Genomic DNA, 16,095 nt, shown 5'->3' with positions numbered 1-16,095 from the left:
ACAGCGGGAAGGTAAACGGTGTTTCCGTGTGCTGCTCTGGTTCGCCAGAAGCAGCTTTGTCATGCTGGCCACATGACCTGGAACCTGTACGCTGGCTCCCTTGGCCAATAATGTGAGATGAGCGTGCAACCCCAGAGTCGGTCACGACTGGACCTAATGGTCAGGGGTCCCTTTACCTTTACCTAAGGACCAAACCTTTGCTAAGAGTTTCCTAATCCACTGATCTGGCACTGAGTGAAACACCAAATGAGTCCAGGGCAAGTTGGGTTGCTAATGCTGTTGGAAGGATGAAGATGAGGGTGAGAAGTGGGCCTTGTTCTAGAATTTCCAACAACATCTGCTAGTTTAACTTTCATCGCTAACTCCCCTTGCCTATGACTACTGTAATAGAAGCACCCTCGCTGCTTCCCAAGGATTCCACAAGGAAGTTGCAGAGCCATGCAAATAGATGTTATAAGGGAGTAAATTTTTACTAAAGTGGCACAGCAGCGGCAACTAATAAGTATAGAGTGTGTTATAAAGTGCGTAATAATAATAAGCACTACTTGTGACGTCAGATATGGCCATGGTGATGCATGCCTTAGTTACATACCAGTTGTAACATAAATTGTTCTACCCGGACACTGAGGTCCAGCGCCGAGGGCCTTCTGGCAGTTCCCTCGCTATGAGAAGGCAAGTTACAGGGAACCAGGCAGAGGGCCTGTGGAATATCCTCCTACCAGAAGTCAAAGAGAACAATTACCAGACCTTTAGAAGGCATCTTAAGGCAGCCCTGTTTAGGGAAGCTTTTAATGTTTGATGGATTTCTGTATTTTAATGTGTTGGAAGCCGCCCAGAGTGGCTGGGGGAACCCAGCCAGATGGGTGGGGTATAAATAATAAATTATTATTATTATTATTATTATTATTACTACTACTACTACTACTACAGTGGTACCTCTACGAATTTAATGCGTTCCGAACGCACATTCGTAAGTCGAAAAAATTTGTAAGTTGAATCCCATAGGAATGCATTGGGAGAAAAAATTCGTAAGTCAAAGCAACCCTATCTAAAAATTCATAAGTAGAAAAAATCCTATCTAAACCGCATCCAAGATGGCAGACGGAGCTCCGTTCGTAAGTAGAAACATTCGTAAGTAGAGTTATTCGTATGTAGAGGTACCACTGTATTATTATTATTATTATTATTATTATTATTATTATTTTATTACTTACAGGCACGTCCAACTCTATAGAGATGCAATCTACTCCCAGTGTAATAAAACTGGCAGTGATCTACCCATTGTCATTGCCCATATTGTTGACCTTTTTTTAGGGAGAGAGACCAGAGTTGTTGAGTTTTTTTAGGGGAGGGTTGTATTAAATCGCTCAACCAACAGTCCACAACTTTCCCTTCTTCCCCCACTCTGGGGGAAGCGCAACAATGGGACATAGCACTGGGGACGTCACGATCGCTCAGGAGTAACCAGGCAATCTCTTATTTAACTCCTGCTATCGACCTGGAGAACCCTGGCAATCTACCTGTCGATCGCGGTTGACCAGTTGGACATTGCTGGACTACTGTAATACAATCTACATGGGGCTGCATTTGAAAAATGTTCAGAAGCTTCAGCTGCCCCAGAATGCTGTGATTCAGCGTAAGGCAGTTCATGTTCCTATATATGCGCTACTACTTTCATGCAGCTCATTTCAACTGGGCTTGTGGCAAATGAACTTTCACACAAAACCATCTGTTAGGATGTGCACACATTATGTTTTGATCAGTCAGTTTTTACCTATAAGTTGCGCTATGGACTATAACCTGCTAAAGACCCAGAGCTAAAATGAATGCAGTATCAAAAGTTGTTTTTCCAGATCTTGTACATACATCCCATGAGAAATGTCAAATATTTCATGTTAGAAACTTATAATTAGATGATGTATCTGATTATCATTGCACATAGCGGCTGGCAGAGTAACATAAGCAAGGGAAGAGGTTAGAAAACATAGCAATAAATTTATTAAATATATTAGCATACTCAGGCAAACAAACATAAAGCATGTGAAACATCAGCAGCCTGCACTTATTTATGTTTACTCAGAAGGAAATTTCACCTCTCTTGATAGGTCTCCCCCCCCCCCGCCCTCAAGTAAGTGTGCACAGGATCACAGCCTTAATTAAGCCTACATCTCTCCCACAAATCTTTATTAAGGGAATTTTCCTTTTTTTTTTTAAAAAAAAAAAGCAAACTACTGCGCCCCATTAGACCTAACACCGTCATGACGTACGAGCCATAACTGGCCAATCGGCGCTTGAGGAAGGGCAAGGCGGGCGTCGGCCGGTTGAAAACGAGGGGAGGGGAGAGCTTGCTCCTGTTCCTGCGTCTTGGCTATTGCGTGAGCACGCTCGTTACGCACGAACGTTACGTGCCTGAAGGCGGGCTGGGGCCTGGGAGAGGCCTGACCAGTCTAAGTCAGTCAGTCGAGTCAAGTCAGTGAATAAGGGAGCGAAACAGCTTCCCCTCAGGGAGGCTGCGTGACAGAGGAGCGTGTGTGGGGAGGGCTTTTTTTTTGCACTCACGCACCCACCCACGCACGCCCTCGAGCTCTTTTGTTTTCCTCCCTAGGGTGAATCACTTCGCTTCACCTCGCCGCGCGCGCTTTTTTTCGGTTTTTTTTAAAACTCCCCTCTTCCTGTCCGTCCCCCGCCTCCTCCCCCTCGTCCTCTTCCGCCGCCACAAGGAGTTGTGTGGGGGGAGGGGGGAGGGGAAGTAGTAGAGGAGAGGAGAGTCGTTTCCGCCGGGGGTGGGGCCACCCCGCCGCAGCTGAGGGAGAGAAGTAAAGAGCGCGAAGGGAGAGAGCGGCCGGCCGAGTGAGCGGGGACAGCGGCAGCAACAGCAGGCGGCGGCGATCACCGACTCCGGTGCTCCCTTTCCCTCTCCCTCCCCCCCTTCGCCTCTCCTCTCCGTCCCACCAGGCTCTCTCGCCTCACGCCGCCGCCAACATGGAGCTTATTACGATCTTGGAGAAGACGGTCTCGCCAGGTAAAAACGGGGAGAAGGAGGGCTGGGCGGAGGCATGGGAGGCGGCATCCCGACAGGCCCCTCTCTCCATGGGGATGGGCGGGAGGCCAGGGGAGGAAAAACTAACTGCCTCCCCCTCCCCACCACGATATAGAATAATATGTGGGGGGTGGGTGCTATTTAAAGGTGGGTGGTCGAGGGGGAGAAAGGGGTTCGGAGGAAGGGTGTCAAAGAAATGAATGATCTCGGATGGGAAAGGGAAGGCCACGGGGGGAGGGTGAAGCTGAGGATGCCGGGCGGTTGGAAAAGGAGTTCCTGCCTTCTAGTGTGGGCAAAAAAGAGGTATGGTTTGGGGGGTCAATGTTGGGGGAAGGACGAGGAAGGAGAATGGGTGGGGGGGTCAGTTAGTTGGATGGGTATTTCCGCCAGCCCCACTGCGCGTGGCCTTTAAGCGGTGGGCCGAGAGTCGGTGGGTGCCCAGGCAGAAAGCTTCATCTCCGCTCCTATGTTGGTTAGGGGTCCGTTGGGTGCCTGAGTGGGTGAGGAGAGGGCGGGGGGATACGAGCGAACGGCCTCTGCGTAAAGGGGGCGGCGATGTGGGGCGGGGGGTCCTTTGCGAGGCGAGCATGGAGGCGCCTCTCGTGGCACGAGGGAGGGAGAAGGGAAGGGTGGGGTGGAAGCTGTCTCTGCGAAAGGCGCCTCGGCATATGGCTGTGGGGCAAGCCTTCTTTTCTGCTACTTGTGTGCGAAGGGCGACGGGTCTACCCCCCCCCCCGATATGCTTTGCTTAGAGGGGGAGAGAGGGAATAAGTCTTGTGTGAACTACGGGGTGGGTCGTGAGAGCGGGTCCCAGGCGGGGTCAGTAGAGGTCTGGGTGTGAGATCAGGATCTCGTAGCCTTTGACACTCGGATGTATCGCCGGGGGAACTTGCACACTTACATAATAAAGCGATCCATGTGCAGGCCGGCATTGGCCGAGGGTGGTTTTGTATCTAGCCTGGGGTGCAGGCCCAAAGCGGAGAGGTGGGGTGGCAGCAATAAGCCCCCCGGTGCCCAGAGTTGGGAGACTGGGGAAGTAGTCGCGGCCCAGCACATGTTGGGGGAAGTTGAATGCATCGCTCCTCTCCCCCACTCCTAAAATACGCTTATGATTTGGACGGATACGATCTCGGGTCTCCAGAAGCGGGACTCTTGGGTGATGCACACCGGACCCGCTCGCTGTGTCGGGGAGGCGATCTCCCCGCTATCCCGCCTTTGGGGAGAGAATGTATCATTTCTCTCCTCTCCTCCCCCCCCCCACTCCCGGCCCACCGTGAATGGAACCGAGAAAGTGAATTTCCCAGTGAACTTGAGGTGCTTCTTGCTGATAGAAGCCAAGTTTGACTAGAAGGAGAAAGAACTCCCGAGGCCCTCAGTATCGGGAGGGGTCTGTTGCTGGACGCCTGGTAGGAATGTGAGCATGAGGGCGTCTGGGGTGTCAGCGCCTTGATTCAAGCAGTAGAAAGAGGGGCGAGCAGATGGGGGAGTTATTGCTGGGCCGGAATTGGGGGCCACCACTGACACCCCCTCGTGTATGTCCCCCTCCCATCCTCCTAATCCCCTGCAGATTGCACCGAGCTTGAGGCAGCTCAGAAGTTCCTGGAACAAGCGGCCATCGAGAACCTGGTAAGAGAAAAACCCGGGCTTGAGATGCCCTTGGGTGGGGTTTGGAAAAGCGAAATTCCTTTCCTGTGTGTGTTTTATTATCATTATTTTTTAAAAAGCCAGAGCAGGCCGAAGCGCCATAGAGGGGCGCAGCCTAACTGAAGGGTTTTTTCCCTTTTTCTCTCTCCCTCTCTCTTTTTGGGGGAAGGGAGGGGGAAATGAAGGAGGCAGCCAATGGCAAGACTCCCGGGAGTCGCGCCACCCAATCGTGAGGGCGCGCCGGGCTCGCGGGAGGGAAAAGGAAGGGGAGGGCGATTTGGCTCTGCCGCGCTGCATGCATGGAGGGAAAGGCGGGGGGAGGAGGATGGATAGATGAGGCCTGCGGGGGCCGGCCATGTGGGGAAGCCGGCATGAGTAGCTAGCTAGATGCCGCCGGAGGAGGAGGCCGCCGCCGCTGCTGCATGAAGCGGGCCCGACCGCCTAAGTGCTCGTAGGCGGGCCTACCTTAGGTTTCGTTTTTCCCTACTGGCTCCCCTCCCTAATTTTAGGGCTTGCCATGCTGGGCCTCCGATCCTCCCTGCATTTTCATTGCCGTTTCCTTTCCCTTTCCATTCCTTTACAGCTCCACCCAATAGCCCTATTCTTAAAACGTCTCCCTTGAATTTGCATGCTTATAAATAGTATTTTCCTTGTTTTCTTCAAAGACTCTTTTTTGAAATCTGTTGTTAGTCTGTCCCTTAATGCCCTCAACACATATTTTCAGTTTCTAAAACTTTGTGAAATAATTCATTTCTGTCTGCAAAAGCCTTGCTTTAGAAGGCAGGTAGGGATACATTGTAAAAGGGGACACAGCCAAGTGGGTGTCCTGAGTATGTCACCCACTAAACTAATGTAGAACAGGTGGGGCAGCTTAGGTTATGTATACTTGAACTGACAGCACATAAAGCAGTGAAGAAGAATTCAATTCGCTGTATATTCTAGAAAGTAGGAGAGGAGAAATGGGTAAATAAAGCCTTTTATTGGATCAGTTTAAGACGAGTGTATTGAGTTTAGCAGTTGGATCTCCAGGCTGAATGGAAAGGTGATTGACATGGCCTAGATTATTTGTTTTAATAAAGGCAAATGAGCCTGTGTTTAAGATGATGGACTACTTAGACATGCACACATATTTAGGAAAGATTGTTCAACATACATTGAAATCACTAGCAGCATGCCCCAATTAGTTATTAGACAGGTATAACTGAGGTTGTAGCGTTGCGTGTTACATTTATTATTTGAGAGAACCTTTAAATGGCTCTTCCTAACAGACGTCTGGGGCTCCTGCCTTTAAAATCTCTTGAGGCTTTGGGTTGACTCCAGCAAACTTGGAGGCTTTTAGAGAAGTATCATTTCTGAATTGCATATTATGTGTTGCATTGGCATTGTTGGGTGAGTGTTAAGTGACAACATGTATTCTAATTTCTATATAGGTGCTTACCTGAATCCCCCACCCCATCCACCCTGTTTCTATTTAATTTGCAGGGTCATGTTCTGTAGGTTGCTTTGCACTGAAATATTTGATGTTAACACATACTTGCTATTTTAGAGGTCTTGCTGTACTTTTTCTACACTGTAACAGTGAAATAGAAATACTGTAAAAGGTGTAAAGACAAAGGGAACATTTGTATGTGTGTTACCTGAGCAGTGTCTTCCCGCTACCCGCAACCAGTAGTGTTTCTGTGAATAGCCTGACTGTTGCTTCTCTTGAAAGTTAAGCAACGGAGGGACTTTGAGATGTTCTTGTATGGTTTCATACACCACCTGTGAATAGACAGACTTGGGGTTAAAGCTCATGTGTTATAAAGAAGCAAGAATTTTCATGTATAAGGCAATCTGCACCAAAATGTTCCTTTAGTGCTACGCTAATCTATTTCTTGTGCTGTGTAACAAATGCCCTTGGTCCTGAAGATCTTGCATGTTTTAAATTAATGTTAAAGGTAACAATAACTATGTAAGACCCATTGTCTAGCTATCTCCCTGCCTTGCCCCAATGTTTTGGTTAAGGTGCAGCCCCCTTCCACTCAAAGCATCATATTTTAAAAATTTATCAGAGTTGCGTTCCACCCTCATTCCAAAGTGTATACAAGGTATCCTATTCTATTCTCACAATATATTTTGAGATACCCGGGGTTGAGGGACAGTGGTTGGCCCAAGACCAACTGATGAGCTTCATGACTCTGTGGATTTAAAACTGGGTTTCCCAATTCAATGTCTAGTGTACTATTTGCTGCACCATACTTGTTCTTACTGTGAGAACTGCAATGAGCTGAAAAATATTTGCAGGTCATATGTGCAAAGTGCACAGATTTTAAGTGACCTAGGTCTAGGTGATTAGGAGCCAGCTTTGCCACAAATAGAAATAAGTTAATAATTGAGTGCTATCACAACTTTTAGCCATCAGTAGCATTCCCCTAGTGTTTGTAAATTGAGCATAGACTTAAAACCTTGTGTGTTAGGGATGGGAAGGACACCTTATGAGATAAACACAGGATTTCCAATCAAATAGTGCTTTGAGAACTTGTTTTGTCAAGGTACTTTGTAGCTCTGCCCTTACTTGCACTCCCTGAGGTGAAGTCCTGTGTTACAGCACTTTAGGATTGTTTTAAGTTTTCTTCCTGGACTGCCATTTACCAGTACCTGTATAACATTCGCTGCCCCTTGAATTCAGAGTTCCACACACTGCATAAAATGCAGCGTGATTTTATTTTGGGGGGACAGAAAGATAACTGGGTGGAGGATGATCAGGAGATTGCTGCACAGCAGAGAGCAGGACTGAGTCAGGTTCTACAATACATGGATAAATGCATCCCAACCTTAATTTACCCCTCTATAGATCAGCTTCATTGCAAAATTGCAACCATCTCTCTTCACCTAAGCTATCTAATGTTGTCCTTTTCAGCCATATAAACACTTTCCCAAGTTGCTTTCTATCTACTCACTTGTCAACTGCTCAGTGTTTTCTCTCATATCAACCATGCATAGTCCAAATGGGAGGTGCATGTGTGACGTGTGGACCACATGTCTAGACTTGTTTCCTGTACCACCCATGTTCAGGCTAAGGAAGTTCATAACTGGGTGGATTGAAGGGCAGGGTATAAGGCAGAGTTTGGCAATATTTTGTGGCCCATGGGCATATTTGGAAACAGGAGAAATTATCATAGGCAACAGCCGAAAACACATATCATCATCTATTATATTGGCTACAACAGAATGCTGCTTTTATGCCTAATTTCAAGGGGGGGGTTACCCTGTGGGTGCCAGCACATGTGTGTGCACATGCGCAACTGCAGCAACCACATTAGTGAGATTGTGTAAGAGCATCTTGAGCGGGGATAGGATGAGGGAAATTGGTTGAAAGATGGAGAATGGATTGGGATTATACAGGAAAGCTGAGAAAAATCCCAACGTTGCTGTTTAGGGACCAGCAGTGGATAGAGTATGGGGTGGGGAGGCTGAGATATGAATAATACTCATGGGGATTTGGATTTGTTTTTCCTTTAAACAGATACCCTCCAAGCCACAGAACAAGTCACTTTTTGAAAGTGAGGAAACTTCCAAAAGTAATTAGTAATATGTCATGGGTTTGTATGTAATTTCCATACAAAGAAAGTGAAAAAATTATAATAGGCAGCCCCAATCCCTCAAGCACTCTGAAATACTGCCAAGTCTGTGATTCCTAGACGCCAGTACCAAGCTTTCAGGTGTCACTATACTAAGGTTCCTGGATCTTTGTGACCTGGCTATGCTCTTCCATCAAACTGGCCTGAGGATGTGCCTTAAGTAAGCATTGCAGTTTGTGCCATTGGATGTTCAACCACCCACCCTGTGCTGTCCCACCCACCGTCTGCACATCCAGACTGGGTAAATAAAACTTGACCAATATCCAAACTCTACAACCTACCTTTACCATTTGCTGATTTTCTTTTCATGATTTCTCTGCAGCCACCCATTACTAGTCTGCCAGTGCACTCCAGTGTCACTGAAAATAAAGGGGGATTTAAATTTGTCAAGTGCTTTTGAGCAAATTACAGTTTGACACCCATCCTGGTTTGTTGCTAGAATTTTATAGAGCCATCCTGGCTGAACGTTGGCTAAGTATATCCCAGTTTGTTCATCATATTAACACATGAAGACCGTTTGGTGACAGTTTCCTTATTAGGAGATCATATTCGAACATGCAGAACAACTCCTGTGTCCTTCGCCAAATTGACTGCTTTAAAAACCACTGCTAGCTACTTCTAGGATTTCAGTTTGAAGTCACATTTATTTTACAGCAGGGCAGTCAACACTGAGATGTCTAGAAAAGCCCATGAGTCAAAAAGGACACAATTGATAGTAACTTTGTGTACTTGCATACTGTAGGGTGAAAATGCTACTGATACTCAGTGTAGCTGCACTGAAGATAGTTAGCATGACTAATATTAGTTTCAGTGGGTCTAACTTGAACAGGACTTGTTTGGATACAACCCATTTATTTGCCTGTTGTGTGAAACAACAGTTGATGGATATGATGTACTTATCCTGTTCTTTTGTTAGTATTATTATTAATGCCTTAATTATACTGACTTGAGAGTATAAATTTTGACACTGTATCATGAGTATTAAGTAATTGTGGATTTGCTTAGTTGCTATCTACTATGCAGACCCAGGGGTGGGGGACTTCCTGCCTGCAGCCCTAACTAGGTCTGTCAGGCCTCCCCATTTGATCTGCAAGGCTGTTATGGCCAAGCCACACCCATTTGCTCTAAATAGGTGTGGGGCAGATAAAGATGTAGCTGGACTGGAAGGTGGAGTGCAGGCACTGCCCATCTGCTCATTGGTGACACCTGCAATACCTGTGCTCAGAGCTTTGCAGGCTCATCAGAGTTGGAAAGCACATTGCTTTTGCCTGCATGGTTTAAATTCAAATTGCATGGGCAAAAAGAGGTCACCTGATTGCATTGTGACTTGAGGTGATTGATAGCTCCACTTCCCCATCCCTGATGTAAACAGCTCGTGCCCACCTCCTCCTGCAACCCTGTTAGAATCCTATTGCACAACCTTGTAGTAAATTCTGCATATTTGGGTTGAGTTTTAGTAGTCCTAAAAGAATCTGCTTAGCAACTCAAGGAGAGGACTGGAATTGGGATGATCCTGCCATATAGCAGAATGTAGCAACTTGTTTCAGGTGGTATCATGAAGTGGGATAGACAGCAGTGTCTGAATGCTGTAACAAGCTGCCTTAAAATGTTGGCCCTACTAGGGTGGAGTGAAATGAGGATTGTTCCATTTTGGCTCTGCTTGAGGCAGCAGAATAGCTTGAGCTGCAGTGGTCATACATACTATCTCAGCAATGGTGAGATCAGAAAATAAATTTCCGTGCAATAGAGTATGACACTTGAGAGATGTTTTCAAATACTGTATGAGCTTGAGCATGGAATCATTGACTGACTTTCAGCAGGTTGCTATGTGTCAGTTCTTAATCTGTAAGGTAGGAGTAACCAGAGGTTGCTTGCACTATTTGTTTCACAGTTATATAAATCACTAATAAGGAGGACTAAACATGTATGATATTACATATTGAGGTGTGTATGTACTTTCAGCTTGGAAAGGTAAGATTCTTCCATTCTAGTTTTTGACCCTTAAATTCAACTGTAAATGCTGTCAGATTCATGCAAAGGTTAGAGTTTAGGCGTGACTACTTCTTCACTCAAGGGAAGGATGCAAGCTAGCTTCAGTTACTGAATTGTATTTACCTCTCTTTTTTTGGCCAGCCCACTTTCCTTGTGGAACTGTCCAGAGTGCTGGCAAACCCAGGGAACAGCCAGGTTGCCAGAGTCGCAGCTGGTTTGCAGATCAAGAACTCTCTGACATCTAAAGACCCTGATGTTAAGGCCCAGCACCAGCAGAGATGGCTTGCAATCGATGCCAATGCTCGTCGAGAAGTCAAGAATTATGTACGTAAAAATACAGCATTTTTGCTCTTCTTCCCAGTTGTGTTTGTTCAAACACCCTGTTATTCTATAGTGAATGCAGATCATGCATCTACACCTGTGTTTTGAGACCTTGCTTCTCAGTTTACTTTTCTCTTCCTGTTTATTCCCAAGTCAAAGAGATTTCTTACGGTGACCTCTGGGATCCTATAATAAAATTGAAAGTCCCATGCCCAAAGATCTGTGTGATCTTGTAATAGAATTGAAAGTCCCTCTATCCTTGTACAACAGTATTCCAAGTGTGACGTCCTCATCTCTTGTTCCTTTCCCTTCTCCTTACAGGTTTTGCAGACCTTGGGTACAGAAACCTACAGGCCCAGCTCGGCATCACAGTGCGTTGCTGGCATCGCCTGTGCAGAGATCCCCATGAATCAGTGGCCTGAACTTATTCCACAGCTGGTAGCCAATGTTACAAATCAGCACAGCACAGAACATATGAAAGAGTCGACATTGGAGGCCATTGGCTACATTTGTCAAGATATTGTAAGTGCTAAAATCTTCTGCTTTTCTTCCTGTACCTGCTCTGCTCCTCTGCTCTTAGTGGCTTAATATTTGAATCTGAACTTCCACTTAGTGGGCTCATCCCCCAAGTCAGTTACGTTGTGTGCCTGCCACTTTGTCACACCAAGTTATAAACTAATCTGTAGAACATGGTATCTGTGTACTACAATTTCATGAAGGAAAGCTCTTTCAGAAAGTGTGTGGAGATGTGAGTGTGTGCCAACAGAGGGAAGACTGCTGGGGTGTGTGTCTCATTTCTTTTTTCCTGCTTCACTTCCATCTCCACCATGCCTACTGTTGCACTGGTCCTATTGCCACAAATTTCTTCTTGTTCCTTTTCCTCTGCTGCACCACTGTTCTTCAAGGAAAAAATGCTGTGCTCTGGGAACCTAAATGTTTGAGGACTTTCACTTGTGTTCCCTACAAGATCAGGCATGCTGCTGACCCAAAGTAACTAGATACATTTGTTACGGAGAACAAAGCATGCATTTATTCTGTACTTGCATGGAATATCTGTCACTGTAGGTTAGAGCTCTGAAGTGAATTGGGTGCTTAGCTGTTCTGCGAGACACCTCCATCCTGGTTGTGATCCGGCAAAGAATCTCCTCTTGACATTTCTTGCTTGCTTTGATTCCTGTTTTTAGGATCCAGAACAGCTTCAGGACAAGTCTAATGAGATATTGACAGCCATTATCCAGGGCATGAGGAAAGAAGAGCCAAGTAATAATGTGAAGCTAGCGGCTACCAATGCACTCCTTAACTCTTTGGAATTCACCAAAGCAAATTTTGACAAAGAGGTAAGTGGACAAATGTTAGTGTGGTAGAGAGTGAGTGTGGCTGAAGAGGGAAACTAATGGGACATGAGAAATAAATCCATGGTCCGTGATGAGAAACCATGCACCACTCTGAGTTTTGATGCATTCCCATTTCTGCTGAGACTTGGATTTGTGTGTTAGCAGCCGGTTGTGAGAAGCACAATCCTATTGCAATGGTGAAGAGTGAATACTAAATCAACTAAAATTGTAACTCTCAAATAATCCTGTGAATTTTAACTGATATGCTACCAGAGGCACTCTAGGAACTCCGTAAAAGAGTTTTGCAGCTTGTAAGCTAGCACCTCCTTCCATGTCCTTGATGGAGATCACTTCAGTACATAGGGAGCGAAGCAGTCTCTTGGGTATGCAGGGCCTGCAATTTGCTTCCTAAGCAGTCTATGCTCTGACGCCTAGTTTGTGAGTTCTTCTCCATCTTGGGGTGTGATACTGCCTGTGGATGAATTCCTTTGTCTGAATTTGCTGCGTAACTATTTCTCAAGCATTGCCGGTGTCTTTTGGGCAAGAGCTATGTTTTAGCATTTTTGGCAAAGTAGTGCAGACCAGCTTTTTTATCAGTCAGTACAGGCAATGTCACCCCTGCCCTTCAGCCTTTGGAAACCATTAAAGCAGTCTCTGGAATGGTGATTGCAGGGCCCCAGGTCTTAGGTTTTTTTTTCTTCTTTTAATTGGCTGAGGCAAGGAAGGAAGCTCTCATGTAGCCTAAATGGAGATCTGTAATCCTTGCCTCTTCAATGTAGAGGCTTTTGGAAAGAACGATGGAACCTCTCCGAATGGGTGCAAATCATTTATTTCAGTTTTCTACACCCGAGAAATAATTGCTGAAGTAATCTTCCTTACCTTTTGGTATCTAAATTTACCAGAAAATGTAAATATAAAGAATTCAACTACTTAATTAGCTGCTTTAAAAAATTGAAATAACTGCAGTGTTCTGGGAAGACAATCAGGGTTTTTAAAAAATCTTGCAGAGTCAGTTGGTACTTAGCAGTCTAACCCTTTTCTATTTTGTGAAAATGAGAAGTCCTGTTTTTAACAAGTCTTAGTTAAAAAAAACTTATTTCCAGCCTATTACATTAAAAAACTCAAATAATTACTGAGAAAAGAAACCAGAGCGGCCGAATGTCAGAGCCTACCTTTTCACGTGGAAAGCAGAGTTATGATACCCTGATTTGCTTTATATCCTGCAGTTTTTTAAAAATTTGGTCCTTGACTTAAATGAACACAAGTCAAAATATATTTGATCATGATACCCTCAGCTTTCTTTTTGTATAAGCCGATTGCTTGTAGGTGACAATAGTGGCTGACCTGTTTGTCAAAGCTGTCGGTAGGAGGAGACACTAATTTATGCCCCAAGCACGCTAGAGTTTGAGCCTTTTCTGATCATTGTCCATGCTTCACTGGCGGGTTGCCCGTATATTGAGAACCACAGCTGGCAAGAAAAACTGAAATTGTCAGTTTTTTAGTACACTGTTGTATTTTGGAAACAAAATACTTTATTGCCAGGAAGCTTTGACACTTCCAGTCCTAATCATCTGTGTTTCTCTCTTCTCTCTATTTCCAGTCTGAAAGGCACTTTATTATGCAAGTAGTCTGTGAAGCAACACAGTGTCCGGATACAAGGGTAAGTTAAGTCCTAAACTGTTGTCAATAGTAATTGATAGTAGTCAGTGTTCGAAACTCCCATTGTTCTAGGTGCATTTTGCGACGGAGATTTTCATTAGTGTGAACAGTTTCTGAGCTCTAGGCGCAGTACCACGCCTAAGATTTCAGATTAAAACTGCAGGGTGGAAGGAAAGGAGGACTGTTTTCAGCTACTTCCCCACATCCCCACTTCCACTCCCCACTGGAGAAGAGACCCTCTTAAGAATATTAGAGGGGCGGGCAGGGGAAGGACTACATCATGTGAAAAATGAACATAATATTTTAGCTGCCGTTCATTCATTTTCAACTCAGTATTCTTGTTATAAAAAAAAGCGCGCCTAGACACTACGTTGTTGTGCCCATAACCTAGGTTTAAGGTGCCATTTAGCTCCTAGCTTTCATATCTCAGTTTCTAGCACTCGTTCTGGTATATGGAACTAGTCAGAGCATACTTCTTTCTCCAAAACGAGTATGAGAAATGTCTTTAAATAATCCTGTTTTTAACTGTTTCTTTATTCAAGAGAATCACAATATGTGGTGCTTTAGAATTGTGTACACAAAACAAAAGGCATGTATCTGTCCCCAAAGAACTTGCAATCTAAATTGACAGTGGGGCAGACAACTAAAGAATGGGGAAAGGACATCTGGGTAGGCAAAGTATTAATGTGAGCAAATCCCATTGTGCATCCTTAAGCTAGGGTGCAGTTGGAGATGCGGGTTAAAAGGCTTGGAGAGATTTGAGGAGGAGCTTGATGTGGTCTGAGCATTGGGAGAAATGAATGATATCAGCAGTGGCGTTTTGGGTAGAGGTGGGAGGGTTGATGCAGGCAGGTCAAAGAAGAAGAATACAGTATGCTATATAGTAAAGGAAGGAGATGGCCAGAGCATGGGCCACACAGTTTTAGCTGAGGGGACTTTAAGAGGGGACATTTTTGCCAGCAAGAAGCAATGCGATTTAGCAACGTAATTGAACATTGGGGAGAGGAACACAAATGAGTCAAGTATAATACTAGGGCTGCAGAGCCTGGTTTCAGTTGCAAGCAAACATGATCTGCACCTGCAGAGGTGATGCTTGTGAGTTGCTATCCTAGGTCTGTCTAGCCCAGCATTCTCTTTCCAGCTGTGACAGCCAGATGCTGCTTAGAAGCTGGTAAGTAGATGGAATAGCAGTGTAGCTGTTTTTGGCAGTGGCAGGTAATCTGGATCATGCTTCCATTTTCAGCTCTGGCAGCTAATAAGTCATTGGTTCATACCTCTTGTGAACTGTGGTGTTGGGTTTTGCAGTTGGATCTCTCCTGAGTATATGTGGCTACCTCATTACCACGATTGCCTGTCTACTGGGAATGGGTCTGATTGTGAACCTTTGTCTATTCTCGTAACTTCAGTTATGGTGATGGTCCTAACAGACTGTGGATACTGAGGTCATGTGGCCCCATAATTATGCAGGCTTCAACCCTGCTGGTTCCAAGAGGCCACTGGAGGGGATGTGCTGCGTTGAGCACTAGCACAAGACTCCTTGGCTTTGGTGAAAGCTTTTTGGTGCTTTGTCTGCAGCGTTATTATGAAATATAAGGTGAATACATCTGATAATTCACCATGGGAACAAAATAAACTATACTTGATCAAGTCATCTTTATTTATTTTTTATATATCTAATATTTACTGTATTAAGTTTTCGTTTTACAATATTTAAACATATCTTCATTTTCACATTATTTTTGCTCATATGAGCTAATCGACTCCCCTCCCATCACATGGTTACTTTAATTTTTATTTTGTCATCGCATTTGTACTTCTTCCTGATTACGTTTCATCATTTCCGATTACAATTTTTTTAAAGAATATGTAAAAAGGTAGAATTTTCATCTTTACAAGTCTTATTAAGTCAATCCTGCTAGCGTTGTTAATTGTTTACTTGATCAAGTCATCTTTAAGGCAGCTTCCAAAAGGTTGCACACATAGGTTATCAAGTGGTTGTTACATTGTAGCATCCTTCCTGCCAAACAGTGAATTCTGCAGCTGGTTGGAAGTCTGGAGGAGGAAATCTGGAGTCATCAATTTCTCCTTACCACTTGGCAGGATCACTAGCTTACCAAGAGATTCAATGCATCAAATCCTCAACGTGTTAAATTGTTGCTTGGCAAATTATTGTACTTAATTGTCCATAACCAAGTTTGATTCACACAGACATTTTGAAGTGATGCCCTGCGGCAACGTTCTTCCCTGTTGTTGTGACAAAGCAGTCTTGTGGGAAATCATTCTGGGTTGTGACAAAGTAATCGTGTCTTGAAAAATGATAGAAAACGAGCATTTAAAGAGCTTGGCCGTGTAGGCATTCCATAAGAATGGGTGCTTTAGTGTAAGGCAGGTTGCCTTTCTACCAAGCCTTTTCAGAAGAGAAGAGTCCTGGCAAAATGGCAAAGCTTGTGGCATTGCTGCTTTTAATGCACTGTAGTGATACAAT

General features: G+C 44.9%; 1 protein-coding gene across 2 annotated transcripts in view; it reads left to right on the top strand.

Annotated features, from left to right (window-relative positions):
• Positions 1 to 2,293: 2,293 nt before the first annotated feature.
• Positions 2,294 to 16,095, top strand: part of KPNB1 (karyopherin subunit beta 1) — a 34,467-nt gene continuing 20,665 nt past the window's right edge. The window contains exons 1-6 of one of the 2 annotated variants that reach the window (XM_035134979.3): positions 2,294 to 3,022; positions 4,608 to 4,666; positions 10,438 to 10,620; positions 10,939 to 11,139; positions 11,802 to 11,954; positions 13,552 to 13,611. In XM_035134979.3, coding sequence (XP_034990870.1) covers positions 2,983 to 3,022; positions 4,608 to 4,666; positions 10,438 to 10,620; positions 10,939 to 11,139; positions 11,802 to 11,954; positions 13,552 to 13,611 — 696 coding nt within the window. In that variant the 5' untranslated portion in view covers positions 2,294 to 2,982. The remainder of the gene's footprint in view (positions 3,023 to 4,607; positions 4,667 to 10,437; positions 10,621 to 10,938; positions 11,140 to 11,801; positions 11,955 to 13,551; positions 13,612 to 16,095) is intronic. The other variant, XM_088656061.1, reaches the window with a different exon arrangement.

Source organism: Zootoca vivipara, chromosome 12, assembly GCF_965207765.1.
Source record: "Zootoca vivipara chromosome 12, rZooViv2.hap1.1, whole genome shotgun sequence".
NCBI classification, from domain to species: Eukaryota; Metazoa; Chordata; class Lepidosauria; order Squamata; family Lacertidae; genus Zootoca; species Zootoca vivipara.
The sequence above is the reverse complement of the archived record's forward strand: the minus strand, read 5'-3'. Positions and strand labels throughout refer to the sequence as shown.